Here is a 24,806-nt window from a genome sequence, read left to right as displayed (position 1 = left end):
GAGGACGTCAAACCCCTAAGTGGAGTGGACAATATCTTACTATGAGGACTGGGATGTGACAGAGAGAATCCTACTCCATAGAGTGTTGGGGTCGGATAAAGTAAAAATCTTCTGCAAAGTACATGAGACGTCTAAAAATAAGACTTTTTGCATTGGACGTCTCCTTCCAACAACCAATGAAAAGCCCCATTTATTTTACGATTCTCTGTGAACAAATGGTTTTTGTTTACCCGATTGTAGCTTAAGGGCTTGTTGTAACTCCAGTTGATGTGATTTTATAACGATTGAAAAAGAAATGTGCTAATGGAATGTGTATATAGTTGCACAAGAGAAGGTCTGCTACGTACAAGCATCGAAGTAACCAAATTAGGTATTGAAGAAAGATCATTACATGCCCAAAGAATGAAAGGCCGAATTAGTTACTAAATGAAATTGAGTATCGAAATGCACGGATATACGACTGAGAGGCGAAGACCGTACCAATAGGTAAGTAATCTGAAAGGGCACAACGGAAAAGAGCAACCAAGTCCTCTGCTTAAATTTTATTTCAGCAAGGTCCCAAACGGAGAAATTCCACACAATGAAAAATGAAAGTTCCCTTTCCAGATCTTAAAGCGTAGGCAACTTTAGTTTTACTAAATATTGAAAACGAAGCAAACCCAAAGCATATTTCCTTGCTTTACATGCATATGGGGTGTAAAGTAAGCAGTGGATGCAATTGTGTAATCACGGCCAAATGCCATACTGACCTAACCTCCAGCTGGTTTGAAAATCTCGATCGTCATGGCTCATAAAAGTAGTCCATAGGTACTCACCGGAGAGCACATTCCAATTCCTTTTTCGCTCATTATGATAATTGCAGTGCTTGGAGTTGGACTGTTCCGTCGACCCCTCAATATTCACCAAAAGATCTCTATGGTGGGGCTGCGTTATCGCTCTCAGTAACAATAGTAAAGAAGCCATATGCATACAGGGTTTGAAGATTGAATATCTACAAGATCGATCATCGGCTTATATATATATATATATATATATATATATATATATATGTATAATAAATTTATTCATTGAACTAACAACACTCAATTTTCCCCTCCACTTTTTTCCACAAATAATTTGAGAAAGAAATGCGTCATGCGACATTTACTTTTGTCACAAGAAATGTATTTAAGGTATAATTCTTTCATGCAATTCTTGCCGTGCGGAGTTATGTAACGGAGTTGGCCATCTAAAGTCATGCTATTTATTACAAAGTCAATAAGCGTTGGACAACCTTAGCTCTGTGTGTTTGTGTGTGTGTGCATCAACAATGTGTTGAGAGAGAGAGAGAGAGAGAGAGAGAAAGAGTGTGTGTGTGTGTGCGCACCTTAGCTCTGTGTGCTTGTGTGTGTGTGCATCAACAATGTGTTGAGAGAGAGAGAGAGAGAGAGAGAGAGAGAGAGAGAGAGAGAGAGAGAGAGAGAGAGAGTGTGTGTGTGTGTGTGTGAGTGAGAGAGAGATATGGCGTGGGCATCAACAATGTGTTGATGGGGTAAAGCGCATAATCAACAGCCATATGTAAGTAAATTAAAATAATAATAATTAACAAATAGATGGATTGCGAGTGTTGTAACATAATGCGATTCACTAATATGATTGTAAGGTATATAGAACAATAAACATTGTCTCACATCGAAGCAATGACTGTCCATAGCAAAGGCTTTCACGTAACTTAACTAAGAGCATTTATTTTTACACTCAAGATCCCAAATTTAATTCCCCTCATATCCAAAGTGATTGTCCATAAAGAGGTATAAGTTGCACCAATGTTTTCTGAAATAGAACCCCACACTTGGATGGACTTATGACCTAACCCTACCATAATAGACAAAGTAATTAAGTTACAAGAACTCCTAAAAATAGTGGATTGTCCCTGTGATTAGGCTCTCCATTTTAGCCCATTACATCTCGGGCTCAAACTCAGTCCTTTAGTATAGATTAGTGTAGAAGTATTAAAGAAAAAATGTTACAAACCCTACCGGTGCAACTCAAGAGGACGTAGTGAGCCCCAACAAGCGGTATATCGAGCCGAATAATGATACTAATGATGATTATATGTACCATGCTTTTACTCGAATTGACATAATTGGGATACACTCACAAAACAATAATACAATGAGGAATGTGGAAACCTACCTAAACAAGTAAGAACCTTAATTAAATTAGCCTAGATGAGCTTCTTTTGAGCATCTTCATAATTATCTCGTAGTACCTAACAATAATTGTTATTCCAAAAGCTATCACACAAGTAAAGCTGCCAATCAGGGTGGGTGATAGAACCCTCATCGATCACTTTATTTTTGTCAAAGTTGGTGAGACTAAAAATAGCCAAATGCAAAATCACACTCACGATCGAGTCTTTCTTTTTCATCCCCCTCTCGAGGTTCAAACTTCAAATTAAAAATCCCTCGACTCATCAGTGTAACTTGATCGTACTCTAGCTAGCTTACGGGTATCGTAGACTCTTTCTTAATTAATTAGGGGTTATTTAAGAAAAAATATGCGAGGGTATACTATTTTAGTTGAGGATCTTAATAATATAATTTTTTTTTAGCAAACGGTATTATCTAAATTAAGGAAGAAGGGATATGTTTAACCTCATAATGAGTTAGCAACAATGTAGTTTAAAGTCGTCATTGACGAGAATTAAATCTAAGACTTCTTACTTAAAAATAAAAAAGAATATCATTACATCGTAATATTAAGCAGTGAGGATCTTAATAATATAGTTGAATGAAAAGTGTACATGTGACTGTACTGGAAATCTTCACGGCTAGCAGCTGTAGCCTGTAGGGGCATACATATGTCCCAGCAAAAAATGTCGGCATCTAGTGGACCTAAAGTATGAGCCAAAGATGGGCAAATTGTTGATTGCGATATTGAAACCTATTAGTTGATGATGCACATGAGCTCAGACGTCGGTATCATGTAATTTTCTTAGGTACGTATACCTAATTAAGGGCTAGTTTGGTATTATTGTATTTTAAAAAAAAAATTATTTCTGCTGTGAGGTGAAAATAAACTTATTTTTGCTACTTCACGTTTTCAGTTTTTTTTTACCCAAAACTGTAAAAATAAGTTATTTTTAAGTGTTTACCAAACAACTTTTTGAGTTCAACTTGTTTTTATACCCACTTTTTATAAAAACACATCAGTACCAAATCAATACTAAATCAATGACCAAGGACCAACGTGCTGCAACAACAAAACTTGGCCACATTGTTCTGTCCAGCTAGCTTAATTGATCAAATCAATTTATCCAGCAGGCATCCAACTTAATTGACCAAAGAATACCTGAAGAAAAAAATACTGTGGTTTTACTAATACAACAAGAGACAGAAAATACAAACGTACAAACGTGCAAGTAAACTCTCATACACTAATTAATATTAAAAACCTTCATATATATATATATATAGCTACACTTGTTTTATATATATTCAAACAAACAAATCCACATGCAACTAGGCATAAATTAATGGAGAAATGCTTAAATCTCAAAGCAAAAATTCCCGATCCATACAAACAACCTCTAATTTTTCAACTACAATTTTGACCTAGCTTGCTATGCTAGCCATACATATACGCACCTTAACTATGACTACATATATAGACTTAAGTAATTATCTACCTAGTAATTAATCTTTGTACGATGTAATTATACATTCTATCGTACAAGATTGTCCAAGCATGGACATTGAGTTTGATCGTTGCACTTGCTGGTGTGATTATTAATCTTGAAATGGTCTAGACGTGTATCTCCCAATCGTGTAGTGTATGCAGCTTTCTTGTATTCACCCCATGTGAAAGGTTTGTAGAGGCTGGGCTTCTCCGGCGACACCATCTCTGGAAGAGGAGACATACATGCATTGAGGGGTGGTGCCCCAAAGTACACCATTGACATCCTTGGCTTCACAACTGAGTTTGCCAGTGCTCTATGTTTCACACTTACTAACCTCCCATTCGTCAAAGCCTGCAAATTATAATAAAAATTAAATTATACTAATGCATACGTTAGAAAACATATATGCACTTTGTAGGTTTGTTTAACTTCTGTTTTTTTTTTAATGTTGTTTTTATTTGTGAATTACATTTTACTATTTTGATTTAATTCAATTGGTTTGTTCTAAGAATGACTTTATTGTTTGCAACACCAAAATAAAGAACTTGGCATTATCATATAAGAAATGATGTTGTAACCGAAGATACTTGTCACTCAGCTTGCCACATTGTAAGGAGCTCAATTCCACATATTTTTCTCAAAATCGAACTTTGAAATTACTTGCCGGACAAGGAAACGGGTGAGATTTACTTGATTGTTTATCTATCTTTTTCTCTTGTTCTGAAGAGCACCCACAACTAGGATTGGTGAGAGGGAGGGGTTGTACTTTTATTTAATTTGATAAACAAATATTACTTTTTCAAATCATATAATTAGTTCAAGCTTTTCTAGCGATAAAAAAACTTATAAAACTTGGTAAATTTAAGGCAAAAAAAATGATGTTACTGACCTGTAAGGCATCACCAACCATTACGAAGAACTGATTGGGGTCCGGAGCCACGGGAACCCACAAGCCATCACGTAGAGAAATCTGAAGGCCCCCCACGTTGTTGGATCTTAAGATGGTCAAGATCTGAGGGTCAGAATGCTCTCCAAATCCAATCCTACTATGATTATTGTTGTTGTTGTTAGTGAAGGAATGCTGTTTTGGTGTTGTTTCCCAGTCCTTGATGTCCTTGACTGGAGGATAGTGATTAAACCTAAGAATGGAGTCACTCTGGACGTCTCTGATGAACCTGCTGAACACAGACTTGTCTGAAACCCATAGTCCCTCGGCCAACAAATCAAGAACCTCACATGCCAATTCTTTAACTGCTTCTATGTAATCATTCACTGCACAACTGGATTAATTGAAAGAATATTGATCATTGTTAGTTAGATAGTCAATGAATAACTACCACTAAATAATCAATATTTAGGAGTGAGTGACTCTGAGATATAGAAAAAGCAATATTCACTAATTAATCACTTCAAGAAACATAACAATTATTTGGTGACTTGACTGTCAATGCATGGTGGGATGTACTTATTCACTCGCTCATATGCACAATATAGTATAACCCAAAATTAAAGCAAGTATTTGGTTAAAATCATCTAAATGCATTTCAAAATTGAGTATATGAAAAAAGGATGCTTATATATGCAACTCAACTTTTCATTAAATCTCTCCATTTACTAGTTATTAATTGCAACCAAAATTCTAAATAAAATTTACAAACTAAATGATGTGTCACAAATAGAAATAAGTAAGTTAAAACAAGTTTGTCCCAACATCTCCTCATAAAAAGAATGTTAACTAATCTCTTTTATCTATTTTTAATTTGTTGACTTACACAACTTAGCTATATATCGAATCCGGATCCTCTTTGTGAGGATTTTGAAAATCTGTAAATCGTGTTTGTTCATCGTACATCGTGCAGTTATAAATTATTTTAAATATTTTTATCTAAAATTAAACAAAAACAATACTTGACAAAAACTAATCGTACAATATATGATGAACAGACACAATTCATAGATCTTTAAAATCATCATCAGAAGGATCCGAAGAGGATCCCGTTTACTATATATCATCATGATTAGCGTGTTAATTGGTTCACTTTTTCAAACAAATAATGATCTGGCCCTTGCTGCCGCGAGAGGAGGAAGTCCCACAATCGAACATGTGGCCCAATGCAAGCCTACCAAAGTACATAAAGTTTCGTTCTCTTTGTACTCAACGAAACTCGATGCCTGGTTTAATGTGGTTTCATTTTACTCATTTGACCAATACCAATAAATCAAACTCATTTTTCCAAAAAATAAATAAATAAATAAATCAAACTCAGATCATGCAAGAATATATATAAGGTCGATCCAAGCAGTCATGTCAAAGTTACTTAGTACATCACATGCCTGATTCATAGATCAGCAAACATTTGGTACTATTTGGTGACCCCACTTCCAAAAATGTATGAATGGAGAAGTACTACTGATGTAAAATTTTGCAGAAATAAGAATAAAATGATGAGAAATTTAAGCTCATGTAGTTTGAGGTTAAATTTTCCAACTACTCAAGTCGGTCCCGAAAGGGTTTAACCTCAAAAATGACGAAAGAGCATAATGTCAATGCCATTGCTAATGCCCTACATGTTGCAAAGAGTGGCTGGCAGTTATAGAGCTAATGCTCCTCTATCTGCCTCTTTGCTACTTTTAGATTTGAATTAAGAAAACTTAGACGCCATCGACCCAATTGCTTTTCCCATCCTAAAAAACTCATCATGTACTATTAGCCTCAATCAATTATCTTACTGTAATTGAACTTGGATATTCTTTAATTTTTAAATCTTAAAGCTATTAGATGAACATACTCAATTTTGTATATATTTTTTAGGAACCATCGTGGTACGACAAAGGTTTATTAATTGTTGGAATCGATGAGTGTATAGTTAGTCAAAAACTTAATCCATTGTATTTGCAACAATCTAGATGTGAATTATTGATGTCATCTATTCACAATGTAGGAATACAAACATTATATATTGGGACTTGTTATCATCAAAGAGCTCCCCCCAACCAATTCGAAAGTCTATTAATTCTTTATGACTTGGGCTTGTCCGTAATGAAACAAAAACTTTCGCACTAATTGACTAAAATTTGATATAATAACAAATAAATTATTATTCTAACAACTAACAAGGTAAGCATTGTATTAAAAATGTATTAGATACTTATAGAATACATCGTTTGCGATTTCAATCCTTTCTTTTTCCAACAAGGAAAGATGTCGTTTTCTAGGATACCAAGGATTAATACTAAACTATCTTTTCCACCTTATTTTTACCCAAAAAAAATAATATGTATTTTCCACCTTTCATCTGTAAAGCAATCTTTCTAGGACAAGTTTATATACATTTGACAACATCTTATTGCAATGACATGAAAAATTCAAATCAAAGAAATCAATTCAAACACGCGATAAACTTATTACCATGAACACTGAAACTTCTATGAAGAAACAGAAACCAAAAACCCAGTTCTCTACGCTTGTCATTGTTTTCTTTTTCCTTGATTATATGATTAGTTCTCGGACATATATATTGTCTACGAAATATGTTACATGCATACTATATAACTAGAAAATCATGAACGCAATATATTACCTGAATTTCGTAGGGTCGTCGGAAATATCATTGGATCTGTCAGAAATGGACTGAGGATTGGTTTGAAGAATAAGGTACTCAAGCTCTCCGGTGTCGCCTTTGCGACCAATATTTTTGCAGCCATAGCCAAAAGGACAAGCAGGGCCAGCTCGTTGCTTCTCGATTGTTGGCTTGGCAAAAAAATCAGACCCTTGTGTTTCCATTGTCTCAATGACCGCTTTTGGGATACCATGGTTGACCACCTTAAAGAAACCATATTCTTCACAGGCTTCAACAATTTGTGCTGATAGCTTTGACCTATTGTAATTTGATAGATCGATTGTGGGAATTCCTATTGCCATCGTTTTCTTGCTTCTTATTGGTGAAGGAGATGGTACCACCATTCTTCTTTCTCTTTGTGAGATTGAAAGAATATTAATCTGAGAAAAAAAAAGGAGTAAGATCTAGGATAAGAAGGGGAACTTGAGTTTGAACTTTGTACTTTGGAGGTGCGATCAAGGTTGAGCTGGTGCTACTATATATAAGAGGGGGGGGGGAGAGAGAGAGAGAGAGAGTCAATTATTATTATTTTATGCTAGGTGTAGGAGGGGGGGGGGGGGTGGGGTGGGGTGGGGGTTTGAGTTGATGGTTAATAATTCAAACCAATTAGCATGAACTCTAAAACGTGGGAAATTTGTACATATGGCATGGCACCTCGAGTCCAAAATAACTAGATGTTTTGTTTGAACATTGTTATTTGTAATTTAATCCGGTTAGGATTGGGAGTAGAGGGGCGCTATCAGGATTTGATTTTTTTCTAATTGCTCTGAGAGTGGAAAGAAACTAGGATTACAACTTTGATGAGAAAACCTTGATAATTCTTTTTACACCTTGAGATTTCTTTCTATTTAATTTGAACGAGAAGTGAGTAAGACTATAATAGAAGTTCAACAATAAGACTTTACGTATAATTCGGCTCACCATTGTTTCTAGTTTTCTATGTGTTGTGGATTGCTTTCATTTTAAATTTTATAATACCGTCCTTTCTTATATTAAGTTGAATAATGTAAGGGAAGTGATTGCCAGGTATATATATAGTACAATCTACGGTACCCGCTACATTAAGGATGGATCAAATTGTTAGTTAAATATCAACCACTCAAATTGGTATCCAATACCAAATAATTATCCTAGAACGTATGATTTAGACTAAATTAGTGGTCTTTGAGGAAAAAATAGTCATAGATGATCAGGGGCATTTCTACTAGTGTACTAGAGAGATTTAGACTAAATTAGTACATCACACTACATATGGAGGCAGGGTGCACTAGCTGATCAATCCATAATATGGTTCATTAAACTCCTGTATAAATTTAGTCTTCTGTATAAGTATGTATAAAATGTACTATGTAATTGAAAAGATTGAATGACTTTCTAATTTGTTTTTTATGATTTCTTTAGGAATGGGGAGAAAAATTTCAACGTGCCGGAAACACGTTATAGTACACCAAATGTCATAATACAAATTGTTGAATTTTTTATTTTCAAATATCCAAACACTTGTATTATGACACTTGTTGTATGTGTCATGTTTGGCACACCCAAAAAAAAAAAAAAAAAACTCTCCAGAGAAGTGAAGGTTGAGACTTCTGTGTACAATAAGGAAGGAGGGGTTGGAGCCAGGCTGGTAGCGGCTGTTTGTCCCCTCTAATTGGAGTTTTGCAAGAAACACTTTTCTAAAGGAGTTGGGAGCTTAAATTAAGGGATAGTTACGCGTATATATGTTTCTTTTGATGTTGTTGACTTATTCACGTTTTCACTCCCCACACGTGCACCTCTTGTCTTCTTGCCCATTTTTTAATTCCATGAGACTTTGAAAATTTCAAAAAATTAAATAAGAGTGAATAGTTAGAATCAATCTTAATTTTTTAGAGCTTTTCTGCCTATTCTTTGTGTGAAACCACGATGTCTAAGATACCAAGCATGCATTATGTTGTATGCTCCTCCAAGTTTGGTGGTCGGACTATGTTCGATAAGTGATGCATCTCGTTCTCCGTAATGATTTAATTTTAGGTTAAATTCCATTTGTTTTAAGTTATATCAGGAACTAACCGTTTATTCTATTCAATGTCTCTATGGGGTACAGATGAAGAAGGGCTTGAAATTATTAAAACAAATATGTGTTTATTATATTTATTAACGATGAAAAACAATGAATTTTTTTTTTTAAACACATCAAATTGCTATATAGTAATGAAAATGTAAGAAGCACAATGCAACCATTTATTAGTATTACTCGTTTTGGCACTAAAAGCGCTTTCTCATATTCCCATAGATCGGACAATATTATGTTATTTTCGATGTTTGTATTAGTTTTATTCACATTTTAAGTTTATACTTAATCTTAAAATATATCACAAATTATGTACTAATTAGTAGTAGTTATTTCTCGACGGAATATAGAAAGGGAAAAATCGACTCATAATCTTAGATGTAGAGTTAAATGTTCTAAAGCAACAAAACAACAAATCTATTGTCATGAGAGCTCTGATATAATATTCCTTTAGCAATACAAATCAATTGTAAATCGATGTGATTGTAATATACATTGTCACAGAGTCAAAGTATCTGCACGTGCACACACGCAAAAATGGAAAATAGTTATTGAAGTCTTCATTTATCCAAAGTGGTTTGAATCGTTGGACCATTTGTGCACGCTGACTCTCTCATGGTTATTAACTAAGCGATTTCTAAATGCATGCTTCCACGTGAGCACGCGTAAAAATACAACGACAGTTCACCAATTATTGTAGTATAGATACAGAAAAAGCGTGAAAACAAGTCCAAGTTGTTTTCGCTTTTTTATGTTTTTGTTTTCAGATAATTTCTTCCTCTATCTTACTGCCTTCCTTTAATTTATCCTTTTTCGTTCCTTATTTCTTCTATATACTTTCTTTTTCATTTCTATCACAGTAATGAAAATTAAAAATGAAATAGTTATGAAATGAGTCGTGTATTTATTACCATGACATTTTTAAGATGTATATAAGAGTGTGTTTGCTAACATTTAAGTGATGAAGAAAGCCCAAGGGTAGGAGGGAAAGAATAGAGAATTATATGAAGCAAAATTTTGAAAATCAAAACAACTTAAAATAGTTTTTACTTTTTGATTTTTCATTTTACGTACCATTTCATATACATTTTTCCACGTATATACTGTAGTTCTTCATTTCTCAATTTTCTCATGCGTGTGTGTGTGTTTATGTGAAGTTCATGCATGTAGTTTATTATTTATTTTGCTAATCAGAGAATATTATTATGATCTCATCAGTCCTGTTTGTTTGAAAGTGATATTTATACTTTTAACTTAACCTGGATTAGCTTCACTTATTAATAATACCCAAGTCTAACCAAAGAGAGAACTAGAAACAGTACTGTGAAAACCCGCAAGTGTAGCAGTAGTACTTTATTAGCAGGAAAAGAATAATGAGTTCATTAAAAAATAAAAACAATCATATAGAAATGGTTTGTCGGTGTCTTAATTTCCTTGAAGCACGACCCTTAATTTGAGGTTGAAGGCCGGCTAGCTCGAGACATGTATACCAGACAGCATTAAACAAAATTCCATACGAGTGAAACCCTAAAGGAAAAGTCCATATGAGATGCTGACAAAACCATGGTGGGTTCTGCAGTTTTCCACGCTTGCCATCTGGCACTCATGTATGCCATCTTCGAGTCCTTGTCACTTACGGCTTGATCGATCGACTGAAGGAATATTTCTTGCACGTATCACCATGGATGACTAGGGCATAAATAATTGATGTCCAAGTCCAACCCAGTCTCCTGCTGAAGTATATATGCAAAGATTGCTTTTTTAATTATAATTATATATCTCATTAACATCACAAATTTCATATGAAAAATCTTTAGCAAATTCCTAGGCATAAAATTTAGAGCAATCTAGCGTATATGTTCTCATGTCTCTGGGTTTGATGATTTCTTCAAGATGATATACTCTTCTTCTTTGTTTTATATTTTTATTTTTTAAGAACACCTATTTTGTCATCAACACTGCTAATTAATGTCCTCATGCATGTGTCTCACTAGGTTTTTCGCATGTGATTACCCTTCAGATGAAACACAGGATTAAGAAATGCTTAATTATGTTTAATATGATGATGTTGGGGGTTCTTTTCTTTGCCAAGAAAATATATATGGGTTCCGGTAAAAATTATCCTCATTTTTAACGTAATAATTAGTCATTATGAATGGAAAATTTTAATTCATTGAATTGTGCTCAACACCTTGCTTGCACAAGGATAATGAGAACTGCTTAACTAGAAAACAGTATTGTTTTAGAAAAACTGCTAAGCGAATACCTGTGTCCATCCCGTTTGGATTGAATAAATTTTATTTTGTTAAAAATGATCAAGTAGACAGCATCCTCCAAGTTTGGATATAAACTACTCCACTACATGCAATGGTATATAACTGTCAATTAGTGGGTGAGCTTTGATATAGCTTGGGAGTATACTATATAGTAAACAATAGCAACAACACCAACAGCAATAATACATAATACAAATGACAAGGAATGATAGATAAATAAAAGTTGGAAATCATCCAAAAGAAAAGAACCAAGATTCTTTTCTTATATTTTGTTTATACTTCTTTATCTATATTTTTTGGTTTTAATCGTTCTTGTCCTTTAAAAAACAAAGAAGAAGAGATAATTGAAGAATATGTTACGTACATCAGCATTTCATTCAGTGCACCTACACCACAACAATAATGGTCTAACAACACAATTAATTTGTGCCCTTTTCAATTTTATTAAGAAAAAAAACATTTTGTGCCCTCTTAATTTCATATATAGAACATATATAAAAATACCTACCATTTTGTTCATAGGGTACATTAGTTTGTGCAAAACAAGAGAAAAAGAAAAGTCTATAGCCACTTATACTACAATCTAGTGGTATTCCTCTTCACTTGTAAGTGAGATGTTTTAGGTTTGATTCTCGCCAAATGCGAGTATGAATGACATTATTGCTAACCTATTGTGAGGCTAAGCTCACCCATTTCCCTTAATGTAGATATTATCACTTGTTAAAAAAAAAAAAGTCCATAAATATATGCCTTTTAAAATTAGAGCACAAAAGTTTTTAGTCGGTATTAACTCAGCTTGCATGTGTCCTTGTAGAACTGCTAGATATGATATGCAGCAAATGGAGGGATTGATAAACCTCCCAATTCTATATGCATGGTCTCCAGAATTTTGGATCGACCCAAATACACACAGAGGGCCGCAGATCCTGTCACCTTTGTGTCTCCTTGTATTTGGAGGCCTGCCTTATGACTTACTGAGAACTATCTCTATTACTTATTTTTATTTGACATAAAATCATTAAAGAAATTCTAAATAGAAGAAACCTACGCTCGGGCATTGGCATCTGGCAGCATCTTCCTCGCAATCCTCACCGGATTCTCTTTGTAAGGATTTTGAGAATCTGTGAATCGTGTTCGTTCATCGTACATCGTGTAGTCAGAAATTATTTTAAATTATTTTATTTAAAAATAAACATAAACAGTATTTGACAAAAACTGACCGCACAATGTACGATGAACGGACACGATTTACGAATTCTCAAGATCCTCACCAAAAGATCCAGAGAGGATCCTGTTGGTTTCAAACCCTACCCAAGTTTCAACCATACCCATTCTCCTATGCCATACCATTAATCTGTGAGATTTTATATATGTGAGTTGACCAAACCATTAGTTTTGATTGTCGGATAACAAGCCAATAGAATTGTGGTTTATATTCAATAAGGATCTTCTCCGGATTCTCTTTGTGAGAATTTCGGAGATCCTTTAATCGCATTTGTTTATCATACATCATGCAGCCAGTTTTTATCAGGTATTGTTTATATTTAGTTTTACTAAACAACATTAGTTTAATTCATTTTTTGTAAAGATGATCTTTACAATGTGATTGGTAATATGAACGGTTTTGATCATAAGCTCAAAGCTTTGTAATTCAAATACTAAGAGTTTTGAGTATAAGTTTCTACTCATCTTTGAGTTGCCAAGTAATGTTCAATTTAAATAGTGTTGGTTACAAACTTTAACAACCCTACTATGGGGTGCAATTACTATCACGTCGAAATAAGCAGTGTGGTCTCTCTTGTTGTTAGTATTGTTGTTCAAAATACACAAGTCCTACTACAAGTGTATTATTTTGAATACAAGAGAAGAGAATATCAATTCATATAGACATTCGTGATGTCTTCTCTTGCAAGTTAAGATCTTTTAGTACTTTTATGGTGCGTTTGTTGCACCAGACTATCACAAACTGGACTAACATTAGAGACTAAATTGGACTATGTTGGTTTGGACTAACTAGGATAAAAATAATGAAGTGTTTAGTGTCGTGCCAGACTAGGTCTCGGACTAAAATATTTTAGACCCAATATTCTTGTTAATAGGAGAACATGAAATTAAGAAACAAATGCAACGCCAAGATTGAACACAAGATTTTCAAGGCTAACTACTTTGAAATCTCACTAATCATGGCATCATTCCACATTGCTAAATCAATCAAGGAGGCTACAGAAGAGACGCAAGAAACTGAAATCGACACGAACACCCTAAAACATTTATTACAAACAGAACTGAAAAACAAATTTACATAAGATATAAGAAAAGAAACTAAAACATTCATTTGGATACAGACAATTTTCAGCTTGCCTTTTACAAGAGCCTTGAATAGAGGTACAACCAAAGGTCCTTAAAAAATCTGGGATTCTAAATGTTTGGCAAGCATTAGGAGCCAACAAGCACTGCAACTCTAAGTCCAATTTGACAAGCTGGATAATGAGACAACCTCTCTACTTTGCAGCTTTAAGAAAATAATCAACAAATTAAGATAAAAAACAAAAAGGCTTTATAGCTAAAATAGTCTCTAAGATTTGCATAATACATTATTTTGGTCCCTGAGATTGAAAATCAATAGAAATGTTCCCTGAGATTGTCCACCATCCATTATTTTAGTCATTCTGTTAAAAACTTCGTTAAGTGTCCCGGAGCTCTTGGCCGGAAGTTTGGGCAATTTTCAAAGCTTCATAACTCAATTCTTTCTTAACCAAATTCAACCCATAATATATCAAAATAAAGATAAGAATGTGTAGAACAATATTATACCTATTTAGAAGCACAATGGTTGCCGGAGATGGCCGGAAAATAGTTTGAAAGGTGACTAGACGGGAAAACTGGAAAACTCTCCATAAACTTTAAACGTTCATAACTTCTTCAATGCTCAACGAAATTGAGTGATTCAAAAACAAAAATCATACTTATTGATGAGATGAAGAGAATGGTATTTCTCAATGGCTAATTCGCCATCCTTTGGATGGAAAACGGCTCGAAAGTGGGTAGCTCAAGACCATGACAGCCACTTTCGAGCCATTTTATGATCAAACCACAGAGATTTAGCCATAAACAAAGGTACCATTCTTTTCGTCTCGTCGAGAAGTATGATTTTTATTTTTGAATCACTCGATTTCGTTGAGTATTGAAGAAGTTATGAACATTTAAAGTTTACCCATGCGAGTTTTCCAGTTTTCCTACGGACCAGTCACCTTTTAAGCTATTTTCCGGCCATCTCCAGCAACCATTGGGCTTCCGAATAGGTATAATCTTATTTTATACTTTTCTATCTTCATTTTGATATATTATGGGTCGAACTTGGTTAAGAAACGATTGAGTTACGAAGTTTTGAAAATTGCCCAAACTTTCGACCAAAAGCTCTGAGACACTTAACGGAGTTTTTAACGAAATGACCAAAATAATGGATGGTGGACAATCTCAGGGACCATTTCTACTGATTTTCAATCTCAGATACCAAAGTATGTGTTATGCAAATCTCTGGAACAATTTTGACTATAAAGCCAAACAAAAAAGATAACCTTTTAAACATTATGCAACTTATGAGCATATGATCATCGAAACCCATGAATGCTCATATACCAATCTTCACATAAACCATGATAAAATAAAGTGTAATACAATTCCAACATCCATAAACACTATTGTAAGTCTGCAACCACAAAAGGCACACCTTGAATTTGTGGCTTGCATATAGGAGCATCACCAGTAGCTCTTAGATGAACAATCATTTCACAATATGGAAAACCCAGAAAAATAAAACACCATTGGTAAAGAAACAGGAAACTCAAAAAACTAAAACTGATCAAAAGAGCTTAAAATCCCAATTAATCATTGAGAATTAATGGCAGTTTTTTGTAAGAGATCCAAAAGTCTCGCTTTTTTAACAGCACTTGGAGACTCCGAGTAGCCATTTGCAAACGATCTCTAAAATTGGAATTTCAAGTCGATTTTGCTAGGAACGGTAATTTGGGAAAAAATCTTGAAAGAGGTTTCTTAGAATCGATATATGAATGAAATTACTTAAAAAAACCAAGCCCAAATCAAAACGATATCGAAATCCAAATCAAGACGAAATCCAAATCTTTTTGTCTACCTTTTTGAACAAGAAGATGTGGTTGCAGAGGATATCAATGGAAACCATTGGCAGCGATGGAAGTCCATCGTCCATCGTCTATTTGTTGGACGGCTACGAGGACGGTGCGAAGTTGATGAAACGAGTCTAACGTGAGGCAATGCAAAGCATATGAGACAAGTGAGAGGCGAAGCGAAGCAGATGCGAAGAGAAGCAAACGGTCTTAGTAATTCGCTGCTCTTTGAGGACTATCGCTAAGACCGGCTAGTGATGTAGTTAGTCAGAACAAGTCCCTTTTAATCTCATTAAAGTTAGTACTTGCATGTAACAAACATGGGATTAGACTAACTTTTTGTCTAGTTTAGGACTGGGCAACCGGGCTCTGGGCCCGCAGGTAAGAGCGGGTACTAGCTGTTTGGGTTGGGTCCATATTATTTTATATACAAAACAGGGCGAGGCGGGGCAAGTCCAAGCAAACAGAGGGGTGGGACAAATCCAATTTTCTAAGACACGGGCCCCCGACCCGAACCGTATATGAAACTCTTATCCTCAGTCATCCCTCTCGATCTCTCTCCTAGAGTTCAGACGGACTCTTATCCCTCTTGATTCTCAGTCCCTCTCTCTTTGTCGAACTTTAAGGGACGGACGACGAAGTCAGTCTCTCTCTGTCGAACTCAAGGGGACGAACAATGAAGTCGAACACCTCGAAACGACGAATCAGTCATCTCCTCTATCTAAGTCAAATTTGCATGGAAGCCAAGCTCTGCTGATGGTCTTTTTCAGTTTCAAGGTATTATGTTTTAGGGATTTAGGATTGAAAATTAAATTATGGTTTCATTAATGTGGCAAGTGAAGACGATACCACACTTCGGTACTTAAAAGTTTCGTAATTACTCAACATCTTGGATCTTGCAAGTCCCCAACCGAGGAGCTTCCTCTCCAACCAGGAGGCCAATCACAGAGCGACACGTGTTAACATCAGAAGCCAATCACAACACGACACGTGTCAATGTCAGAACAAGGCTAGAAACTCTCTTCTATAAAAGGAGATCATTCTCCCAAAATATTTCCTAATGTCATTTGTACTAAATCATTCACTTGTACCCATTAAAGGAGAGCTTGAACCTATGTACTTGTGTAAACCCTTCACAATTAATGAGAACTCCTCTACTTCGTGGACGTAGCCAATCTGGGTGAACCACGTACATCTTGCGTTTGCTCTCCTATCTCTATCATTTTACATACTTATCCACACTAATGATCGGAGCAATCTAGCGAATGTTACAAACTTAATACTTTCTGTTGTACCAAAGTCCTCACTGATTTTGTGCAGCAACAATCCTTAAGTCCTTACCTTTTTGCATTGGTAATGGATGAGTTAACAAGACATATTCAAGATGTTATTCCTCGGTGTATGCTTTACGCGGACGAAATAGGGTTGATAGATGAAACTCAGGAAGGGGTAAATGCGAAGCTTAACCTTTGGAGAGAAGTGTTGGAATCTAAAGGTCTTCGCCTAAGCCGATCAAAGACAGAATATATGGAATACAAGTGGGATGAATGAAGTGGAAAAATGCATCCGGCGTGTTGTGTGACCGTCGTATGCCACTGAAGCTCAAGGGAAAATTTTATAGGACGGCAATAAGGTCAGCAATGCTGTATGGCACAGAATGTTGGGCGGTAAAGCATCAACACGTACACCAAATGGGTGCAGCGGAGATGAGGATGCTTCGTTGGAGGTGTGGTCTCACGAGAAAGGATAAGATTAGGAATGAGTGGGTTGGACATGTGCAAAGAAGGCATACTGACGCTCCAGTTCGAAGATGTGACTACGGGACAAAGGTTCAGGGCCGAATGGGTAGATGAAGACCTAGGAAAACTTTGGAAGAGACCCTAAGAAAAGACTTAGAGTACTTAGATCTAACGGAGGACATGACACAAAATCGAGCACAATGGCGTTCTAGGATTCACATAGCTGACCCCACTTAGTGGGAAAAGGCTTTGTTGTTGTTGTTGTTGTTTGAATCTTGACTTTTATTCTGTTCCAATTTCAAATCTTTTGTTTAAAATTGAATTTGAATATTCTGTTGGGTATTTTTAATTAGAATATGTAAACTGGATTTGAATGTTTCATACAAATTAGATCAGTTGAGCGTTTCATGCAAATTGGCAGGTTATGAAACATGTATTCACCTCAAAGAGAATTAGGAGAAGGTTGCGATTCCTGCAAACACCTGTGCAGCTGTAAAATTTTAGTTTTTTTTTTCCCAAAAAAAAAAGGCCTCGTGGACCCGGCCCATTTAAAACGGGCTGGATTAGATCCAGTTCATGTATTAAAATTTGTTGTACCCGCCCCAGCCCGGCCCATTTCTTTTAAACCTGGGTCTGATCTAGTCCCATCAAAATTGGGCCGGGCCTAGCCCATGCCCAGCCTTAGTCTAATCTGGTTCAGTGAAGGCTAATGAAGCCAAACAAACACGCCCTTAATGAACTTGAGTTTCTGCAAACTAGGGTTTGTTGTGTAAGACTTAATTTATCGAAAACATAAGTTAGCAGATTAAGCTCATGAACCACAAATCATACAAGTATCAAAACTAAAATTTAATAAACACAAGAACCAAACTGACTTGTAAAAGCAATCGAAAACAAGTTATATAAAAGGCGTCAAAATAGTGCATCTTTCCTCGTAGAGACCTAAGATGATGAAGCCACCAATATTCTATAGTGAACCTTCTCCTCTCTTACAAAACCTTAATGCTTGCATTGCACTAATAATAGGTCTTATTCCAAACTCAAAACGGTCGTTTTGCGATAGCAAAGACCTACTATATATACACATTCAATCCACTCGTCTCTTCTATTAGAATCCAAGTGGAACACTGACAAGAAATCCTTATCCAACAATGGGTGCATAAACTAGGATGGAAACCGTGTTTCAGTCCTATAACGTCTAGAACAATTCAAAACCTTTTCCTTTTAGACTTCTATGCACCATTTTGAATCCGAATAGTCCACTACAACATACATTGTCATACTCATAGTTTGCTTTCAATTATTCTTCGTTCGTGACATAACTGTGGGATATTCTGCAAATGTTTTCTTTCATTTTTCTACTGAATATGCAGAAGTTAATCGAATTCCCCCTCAGAAGTGTTTACAACAGAGAACAAAGCTGGAATTCATCACGTACCAACGCCTAATTACACAAAATTCATTGTACAAGTAACGATAATAAATCATTTATTCAACAAGATACACAAATTGGAAGTTGATGAAGCCAGCGGCTAACCATTTTGAATACAATTATACGTCGGAAGACATCTCCATGGGAGTCAAAGCTATCCAGTGAATACAACATTGACGATATCTGGGAACTTCTCCTTAATCGCTGCTTTGATTCCTGATCCGATGGACTCAGGCCCTACATAATTTACATGGCAATCCCCACCTTCAACCGATAACACTTCCACACTCCCACCAAAGTTCTTTATGGCTGGTCTCAATATGTCCAGGTGACGATTCACTACCTGCATTTGCAATTTTAACAAACCATCAAACACCATGGGCCTGCTTGGCAGTTCTAAAACCTCTTTCAGATAATGGCAAAATTGAAATATGAACATCTAATTATTGATTTTTATTCTGGAGCTGCTCATCTTGTAGCAGGAGGAGTCCAATTGGCGCTTCACGTTCTTTTCGGCAATAAAAGCAGATGCATAATAGATTTGGTATGGCCTTAATGCAGGCAAGTGAACACTTATTGAGTGATTTTGGACCTTCATGCATAATCTTGAATTTCGAAGGGCAAGCCTTTCTAACATCACCTTGTCATTGATGCAGTTTTTCGGACATCTTCCCGAACATGAGTTGTGTTTTGAGGGATCATGAAGGACAATTTTCGAAAGGTGTGGCATCGATAAGTGAGTAATGGACAAGATCATTAGGGCCAACAGATTGACCCATAATTGCTTCCCTTCATCCCCATAGCTAGCTCTAATCTCACAGAGTCTCTCGCTCTCAATGTCTCTAAAACCCACTACTTCACTAAACACTTCCGGAAAAGGACTTTAGACGTGCTTCTAGCAGAAGTCCTTCCTAAGGAAGCACTTTCAAACATACACCCTGACAAATTAAGAGTATGCAATCCATTAAAATCGAGTCAGGAAACACTGACCTCAACGGTGATCTCTTTATTTTCTTCATCAAAGACTTGTTGAATATCCTTGAGTGCGTCTCCAAACTTTTCCTTGAGCACCCTTTCGATTCCCATCTTCATGGTGGTCGTTGAGCTCGGACAGCTCCCACATGCCCCTGTTCATTCATTAATTTTATCAAATTCACTTTAGTGTACAACGATACGATAATTACACTGAATTCATCTAAACTACATAAACGAGAATTCAAACTAGTGGTAGCACACCGCTCTAGCGAACTTGATTGAACCAAATTTAATGAATTTTCAATTACCTAGTGACTTGTTTATACAATGGTTTCAATTTCCCAAAAAAATTCATGGTGAAAAAATACAGACTTGAATCAAATCCACCTTGAAGCTTGAGCGAAACGACGCCGTCCTCAACGGAGACAACGTCGACGTTACCGCCATCGGAGATGAGATAAGGGCGGACGTCCTCGAGAACCAAGTCGACGTTGGGAACCGTGAGTTCGTACTGCTTGGCGGAGTAGAGTCCCGGAGAAGAGGACTCGGCGGCGGCGCTTGGGTTCGAAGCTCTAATGGCGGTTTTCAGAAAGATGGGCGTTTTAGCGGTGAAACAGTGCCGTTTCAAACACGTAAATGGTGGGCATCGGTGAGAATTGGGTGGGATTTTGGAAGAAAGCGTTGGGGCTTTGTGGAAGCCGGTGGCTGCGAGAGACGCCATTGTTTGAATAAAGCAAGGCCGTGCAAGTCTGTTTTGGAAGATGGGGGTTGGGTTCGGTTTTTGACTTTAGGGGTTTTTGAGAGAGTTTAACAAATATCTAGTTAAAAATGAATTAAATTAGCATATGCTAGAAATTTAGTCCATAGGGGCGATTGGGGTATCAAAACTATGCTACTTGAATCCCCCCATTCTTCAAACTTTTTTTCTTTTTAATATAAAATCCATTATTAGTTTCATCACAATAGTCTATTATTTCGGGAGCTGAAAAGATTCACAAAACATTTTAGTCTCCTGTAACCATTATTATGTGATTCATCAGCATCAAGAGTCAACACAATTCTTCAAATTTGAGTTACAAAACTTTTGCTTGCTATAAAACATTAGATTTCTAACATAACAACAACAACAACAAAGTCTTTTCCCACTAAGTGGGGTCGGCTATATGAATCCTAGAACGCCATTGCGCTCGGTTTTGTGTCATGTCCTCCGTTAGATCCAAGTACTCTAAGTCTTTTCTTAGAGTCTCTTCCAAAGTTGTCCTAGGTCTTCCTCTACCCCTTCGGCCCTGAACCTCTGTCCCATAGTCACATCTTCGAACCGGAGCGTCAGTCGGCCTTCTTTGCACATGTTCAAAATCACCGGAGCTGATTTTCTCTCATATTTCCTACAATTTCGGCTACTCCTACTTTACCTCGGATATCCTCATTCCCAATCTTATCCTTTCTCGTGTGCCCACACATCCCACGAAGCATCCTCATCTCCGCTACACCCATTTTGTGTACGTGTTGATGCTTCACCACCCAACATTCTGTGCCATACAACATCGCTAGCCTTATTGTCGTCCTATAAAATTTTCCCTTGAGCTTCAGTGGCCTACGACGGTCACACAACACGCCGGATGCACTCTTTCCATCCAGCTCGTATTCTATGGTTGAGATCTCCATCTAATTCTCCGTTCTCTTGCAAGATAGATCCTAGGTAGCGAAAACGATCGCTTTTTGTGATCTTCGCTAGATTGCTCCGGTCATTAGTGTGGATAAGTATATAAATGGATAGAGATAGGAAAGCAAACACAAGATGTACGTGGTTCACCCAGATTGGCTACGTCCACGGAATAGAAGAGTTCTCATTAATTGTGAAGGGTTTACACAAGTACATAGGTTCAAGCTCTCATTTAGTGAGTACAAGTGAATGATTTAGTACAAATGACATTAGGAAATATTGTGGGAGAATGATCTCGTAATCACGAAACTTCTAAGTATCGGAGTGTGGTGTCATCTTGACTTGCCTTATCTGTCTCATAGGTAGATGTGGCATCTTCTCTGGAAGTACTCTTCCTCCATCCAGGGGTGGTATCTTTAACTGGTGGAGATGCACAAAGTAATGTATCAATTTCACTTGAAGCTTACTTGTAGTTTCAGGCTTGGTCAAGCGCAATACAAACCATGTAGTAGGAGTCCCCCAAGTCGCCGAGCTAGGGGGTCTGCTGAAAGAGGTGACAGACAAGGTAAGCAATCAGAGCTCCGACTGATTGTTCACCTTCTCCCCATCTTGCAGCAGCATGAAAGATAAAGAGAAGAAAAATGAGAAGAGATGATATGAGATACTTTTGCTTTTGAAGAAGTAACTTTCCACAGGCTTATTCTTGAACTGAGCTGGAGGGTTTTCTGGTTTCCTCCAGAGTATAAGGCCGACTGAAGAATTTGAGGGTCAAAACAAGTCCATCAAATCTAGAGTACGTTCCACCCTGCTGATATGGGATACTTTTGCTTTTGACAGAGTAATGAATGTATCGGCACGTGTGCTGTTACGCTTGTCTCCACATGCTTCCTTGTATCCTTCGCACTTGCCCTATCTGTTCCTCAAGCAGATGCGGAATCTTCCCTGGAAACATAAGATGTTGAAGATGAGTACTCGAGAGCAATGCCAGGTAAGTAATCAGGTAAGAGGTTCCAGGCAGTCAGTTCCTGGCTGGAAGCTTGATTCCAAGTGCTGACTGATTGCTCTTTTTCTCCTTGTCTTGCAGGTAAAAACAAGGCCAAAAGAAAAGACAGGGAAAAAGCATGATATGGGATACTCTTGCTTTTAACCCTGATGATATGAGATATTCTTGCTCTAGTATAGCTTGTTTGCAGAGGTATTATCGGGGGGAAAGAAAGCTGAATATTTCGAAAGGCTTCGTTGGGAGTGCCCTCTCAGATATGATGAAGGGTTGAGCATTTTTGCAGGTCTGCCTGTCCGTTGGGGATGGAGGTCGACATATATAGGAGTCTCCCTAACAACAAATAGTAATGCTATTCCTTTACCCTGCTTGGTCATAGCACGGTAGTGGGAGCTGCCAGTTTCACATGTTTTAACTCTGTCAGAGCACTTTGAAAAAGTGGTCTGTGGTATCTGGCTCTCGAGATTCGGAGAACGATGCCTCTTCGATTTTTGAGAAAGCAATCATGCTGGGGGTATGACTCTCGAGATTCGGAGAGCAGTGTCTCTTCGATTTTTGAGGAAGTAATCATGTTGGGAGTCTGGCTCTCGAGATTCGGAGGGCGGTGCCTCTTCGATTTTGGAGCAAGCAATCTTGTTGGGAGTGTTGTCTCGAATGTGAGTAAAGGTTGGGCATGTTTGCTAGTCTACCTTGCCACGAAGCACAAAGGTTGACACACAGGGACTTTCCAATTATCCAGCAATGGTACTGTTCCTTTACCCTCTCTTCGATTTTGAGAAAGTAGTCATGTTGGGAGTCTGGCTTTCGAGATTCGGAGGACGGTGCCTCTTCGATTTTGGAGCAAGCAATCTTATTGGGAGTGTTTTCTCGAATGTGAGTAAAGGTTGGGCATGTTTGCTAGTCTACCTTGCCACGAAGCACAGAGGTTGACACACAGGGACTTTCCAATTATCCAGCAGTGGTACTGTTCCTTTACAGTTGTGGGTAATAATATGGTAGCTAGACCTTCAAAATTTATGTGTCTAAACTTTTGTTAGTGCTGTTTCTTTGCTATTCTTTTACCTTTCTTGGTCAGAGCGATGTAGTGGGAGCTGCAAGCTTCACGTGCTCAACTTTGGCAGAGAACTTTGGCAAAGTTATTTGTGGTACCCATGAGTTATTGTTGCGTGTGGGAAGTGGGTGATTGAACAGTAAGATTCATGTGCTTTCTACTTCACCAGAAGTCTTCGACAGAATGCCCATAATTTCTGCAAAGCTGAGTGTGCGTGTGACAGGTGCTGACAAGGCTAGAAAAGTAGGTGCCTCTTCGATTTCTGAGATCGGCCCTCGTGGTCTCTGAGCAGCCCAGCTCTTGAGAAAGCGAGCGCCTCTTCGATTGATTCAGAGAACGATGCCTCATCGATTTTTGAGAAAGCAATCATGCTGGGGGTCTGGCTCTCGAGATTCGGGGAGCAGTGTCTCTTCGATTTTTTAGAAAGTAATCATGTTGGGAGTCTGGCTCTCGAGATTCGGAGGGCGGTGCCTCTTCGATTTTGGAGTAAGCAATCTTGTTGGGAGTGTTTTCTCGAATGTGAGTAAAGGTTGGGCATGTTTGCTAGTCTACCTTGTCACGAAGCACAGAGGTTGACACACAGGGACTTTCCAATTATCCAGCAATGGTACTGTTCCTTTACCCTCTCTTCGATTTTTAAGAAAGTAGTCATGTTGGGAGTCTGGCTCTCGAGATTCGGAGGACGGTGCCTCTTCGATTTTGGAGCAAGCAATCTTATTGGGAGTGTTTTCTCGAATGTGAGTAAAGGTTGGGCATGTTTGCTAGTCTACCTTGCCACGAAGCACAGAGGTTGACACACAGGGACTTTCCAATTATCCAGCAGTGGTACTGTTCCTTTACCCTTGTGGGTAATAATATGGTAGTTAGACCTTCAAAATTTATGGGTCTAAACTTTGTTAGTGCTGTTTCTTTGCTATTCTTTTACCCTTCTTGGTCAGAGCGATGTAGTGGGAGCTGCAAGCTTCACGTGCTCAACTTTGGCAGAGAACTTTGGCAAAGTTATCTGTGGTACCCATGAGCTATTGTTGCGTGTGGGAAGTGGGTGATTGAACAGTAAGATTCATGTGTTTTCTACTTCCCCAGAAGTCTTTGACAGAATGCCCATAATTTCCGCAAAACTGAGTGTGCGTGTGACAGGTGCTGACAAGGCTGGAAAAGGCTGGAAAAGTAGGTGCCTCTTCGATTTCTGAG

At 37.3% G+C, this 24,806-nt stretch overlaps 2 protein-coding genes across 2 annotated transcripts; both read right to left on the bottom strand.

Annotated features, from left to right (window-relative positions):
- Positions 1-3,334: 3,334 nt before the first annotated feature.
- Positions 3,335-7,745, bottom strand: LOC103405933 (gibberellin 2-beta-dioxygenase 2). Its single transcript, XM_008344962.4, has 3 exons — positions 7,243-7,745; positions 4,551-4,941; positions 3,335-4,012 (listed from the first exon to the last, which is right to left on the bottom strand). Exons 1-3 carry the CDS (start codon positions 7,623-7,625, stop codon positions 3,707-3,709), a joined length of 1,080 nt encoding a protein of 359 aa, XP_008343184.2. The 5' UTR covers positions 7,626-7,745; the 3' UTR covers positions 3,335-3,706.
- Positions 7,746-18,893: 11,148 nt separating this feature from the next.
- On the bottom strand, positions 18,894-20,743 carry LOC103426230 (nifU-like protein 1, chloroplastic). Its single transcript, XM_008364323.4, has 3 exons — positions 20,289-20,743; positions 19,917-20,053; positions 18,894-19,269 (listed from the first exon to the last, which is right to left on the bottom strand). Exons 1-3 carry the CDS (start codon positions 20,620-20,622, stop codon positions 19,081-19,083), a joined length of 660 nt encoding a protein of 219 aa, XP_008362545.3. The 5' UTR covers positions 20,623-20,743; the 3' UTR covers positions 18,894-19,080.
- Positions 20,744-24,806: the final 4,063 nt, after the last annotated feature.

The sequence above is a fragment of the Malus domestica genome, chromosome 17 (assembly GCF_042453785.1).
Source record: "Malus domestica chromosome 17, GDT2T_hap1".
Classification (NCBI taxonomy): Eukaryota; Viridiplantae; Streptophyta; class Magnoliopsida; order Rosales; family Rosaceae; genus Malus; species Malus domestica.
This window is presented reverse-complemented; position numbering and strand designations above follow the sequence as displayed.

Bases quoted from the DNA above. Each gene is read 5' to 3' on its own strand.
- LOC103405933 (XM_008344962.4), bottom strand. From the start codon at position 7,625: ATGGTGGTACCATCTCCTTCACCAATAAGAAGCAAGAAAACGATGGCA. The intron at 4,942-7,242 runs GTAATATATTGC...CAATTAATCCAG, and splicing joins GACGACCCTACGAAATTCAG to TTGTGCAGTGAATGATTACA. The intron at 4,013-4,550 runs GTCAGTAACATC...TATAATTTGCAG, and splicing joins TGGTTGGTGATGCCTTACAG to GCTTTGACGAATGGGAGGTT.
- LOC103426230 (XM_008364323.4), bottom strand. From the start codon at position 20,622: ATGGCGTCTCTCGCAGCCACCGGCTTCCACAAAGCCCCAACGCTTTCT. The intron at 20,054-20,288 runs GTGGATTTGATT...ATGAATGAACAG, and splicing joins CGTTTCGCTCAAGCTTCAAG to GGGCATGTGGGAGCTGTCCG. The intron at 19,270-19,916 runs GTCAGTGTTTCC...TTGCAAATGCAG, and splicing joins ATAAAGAGATCACCGTTGAG to GTAGTGAATCGTCACCTGGA.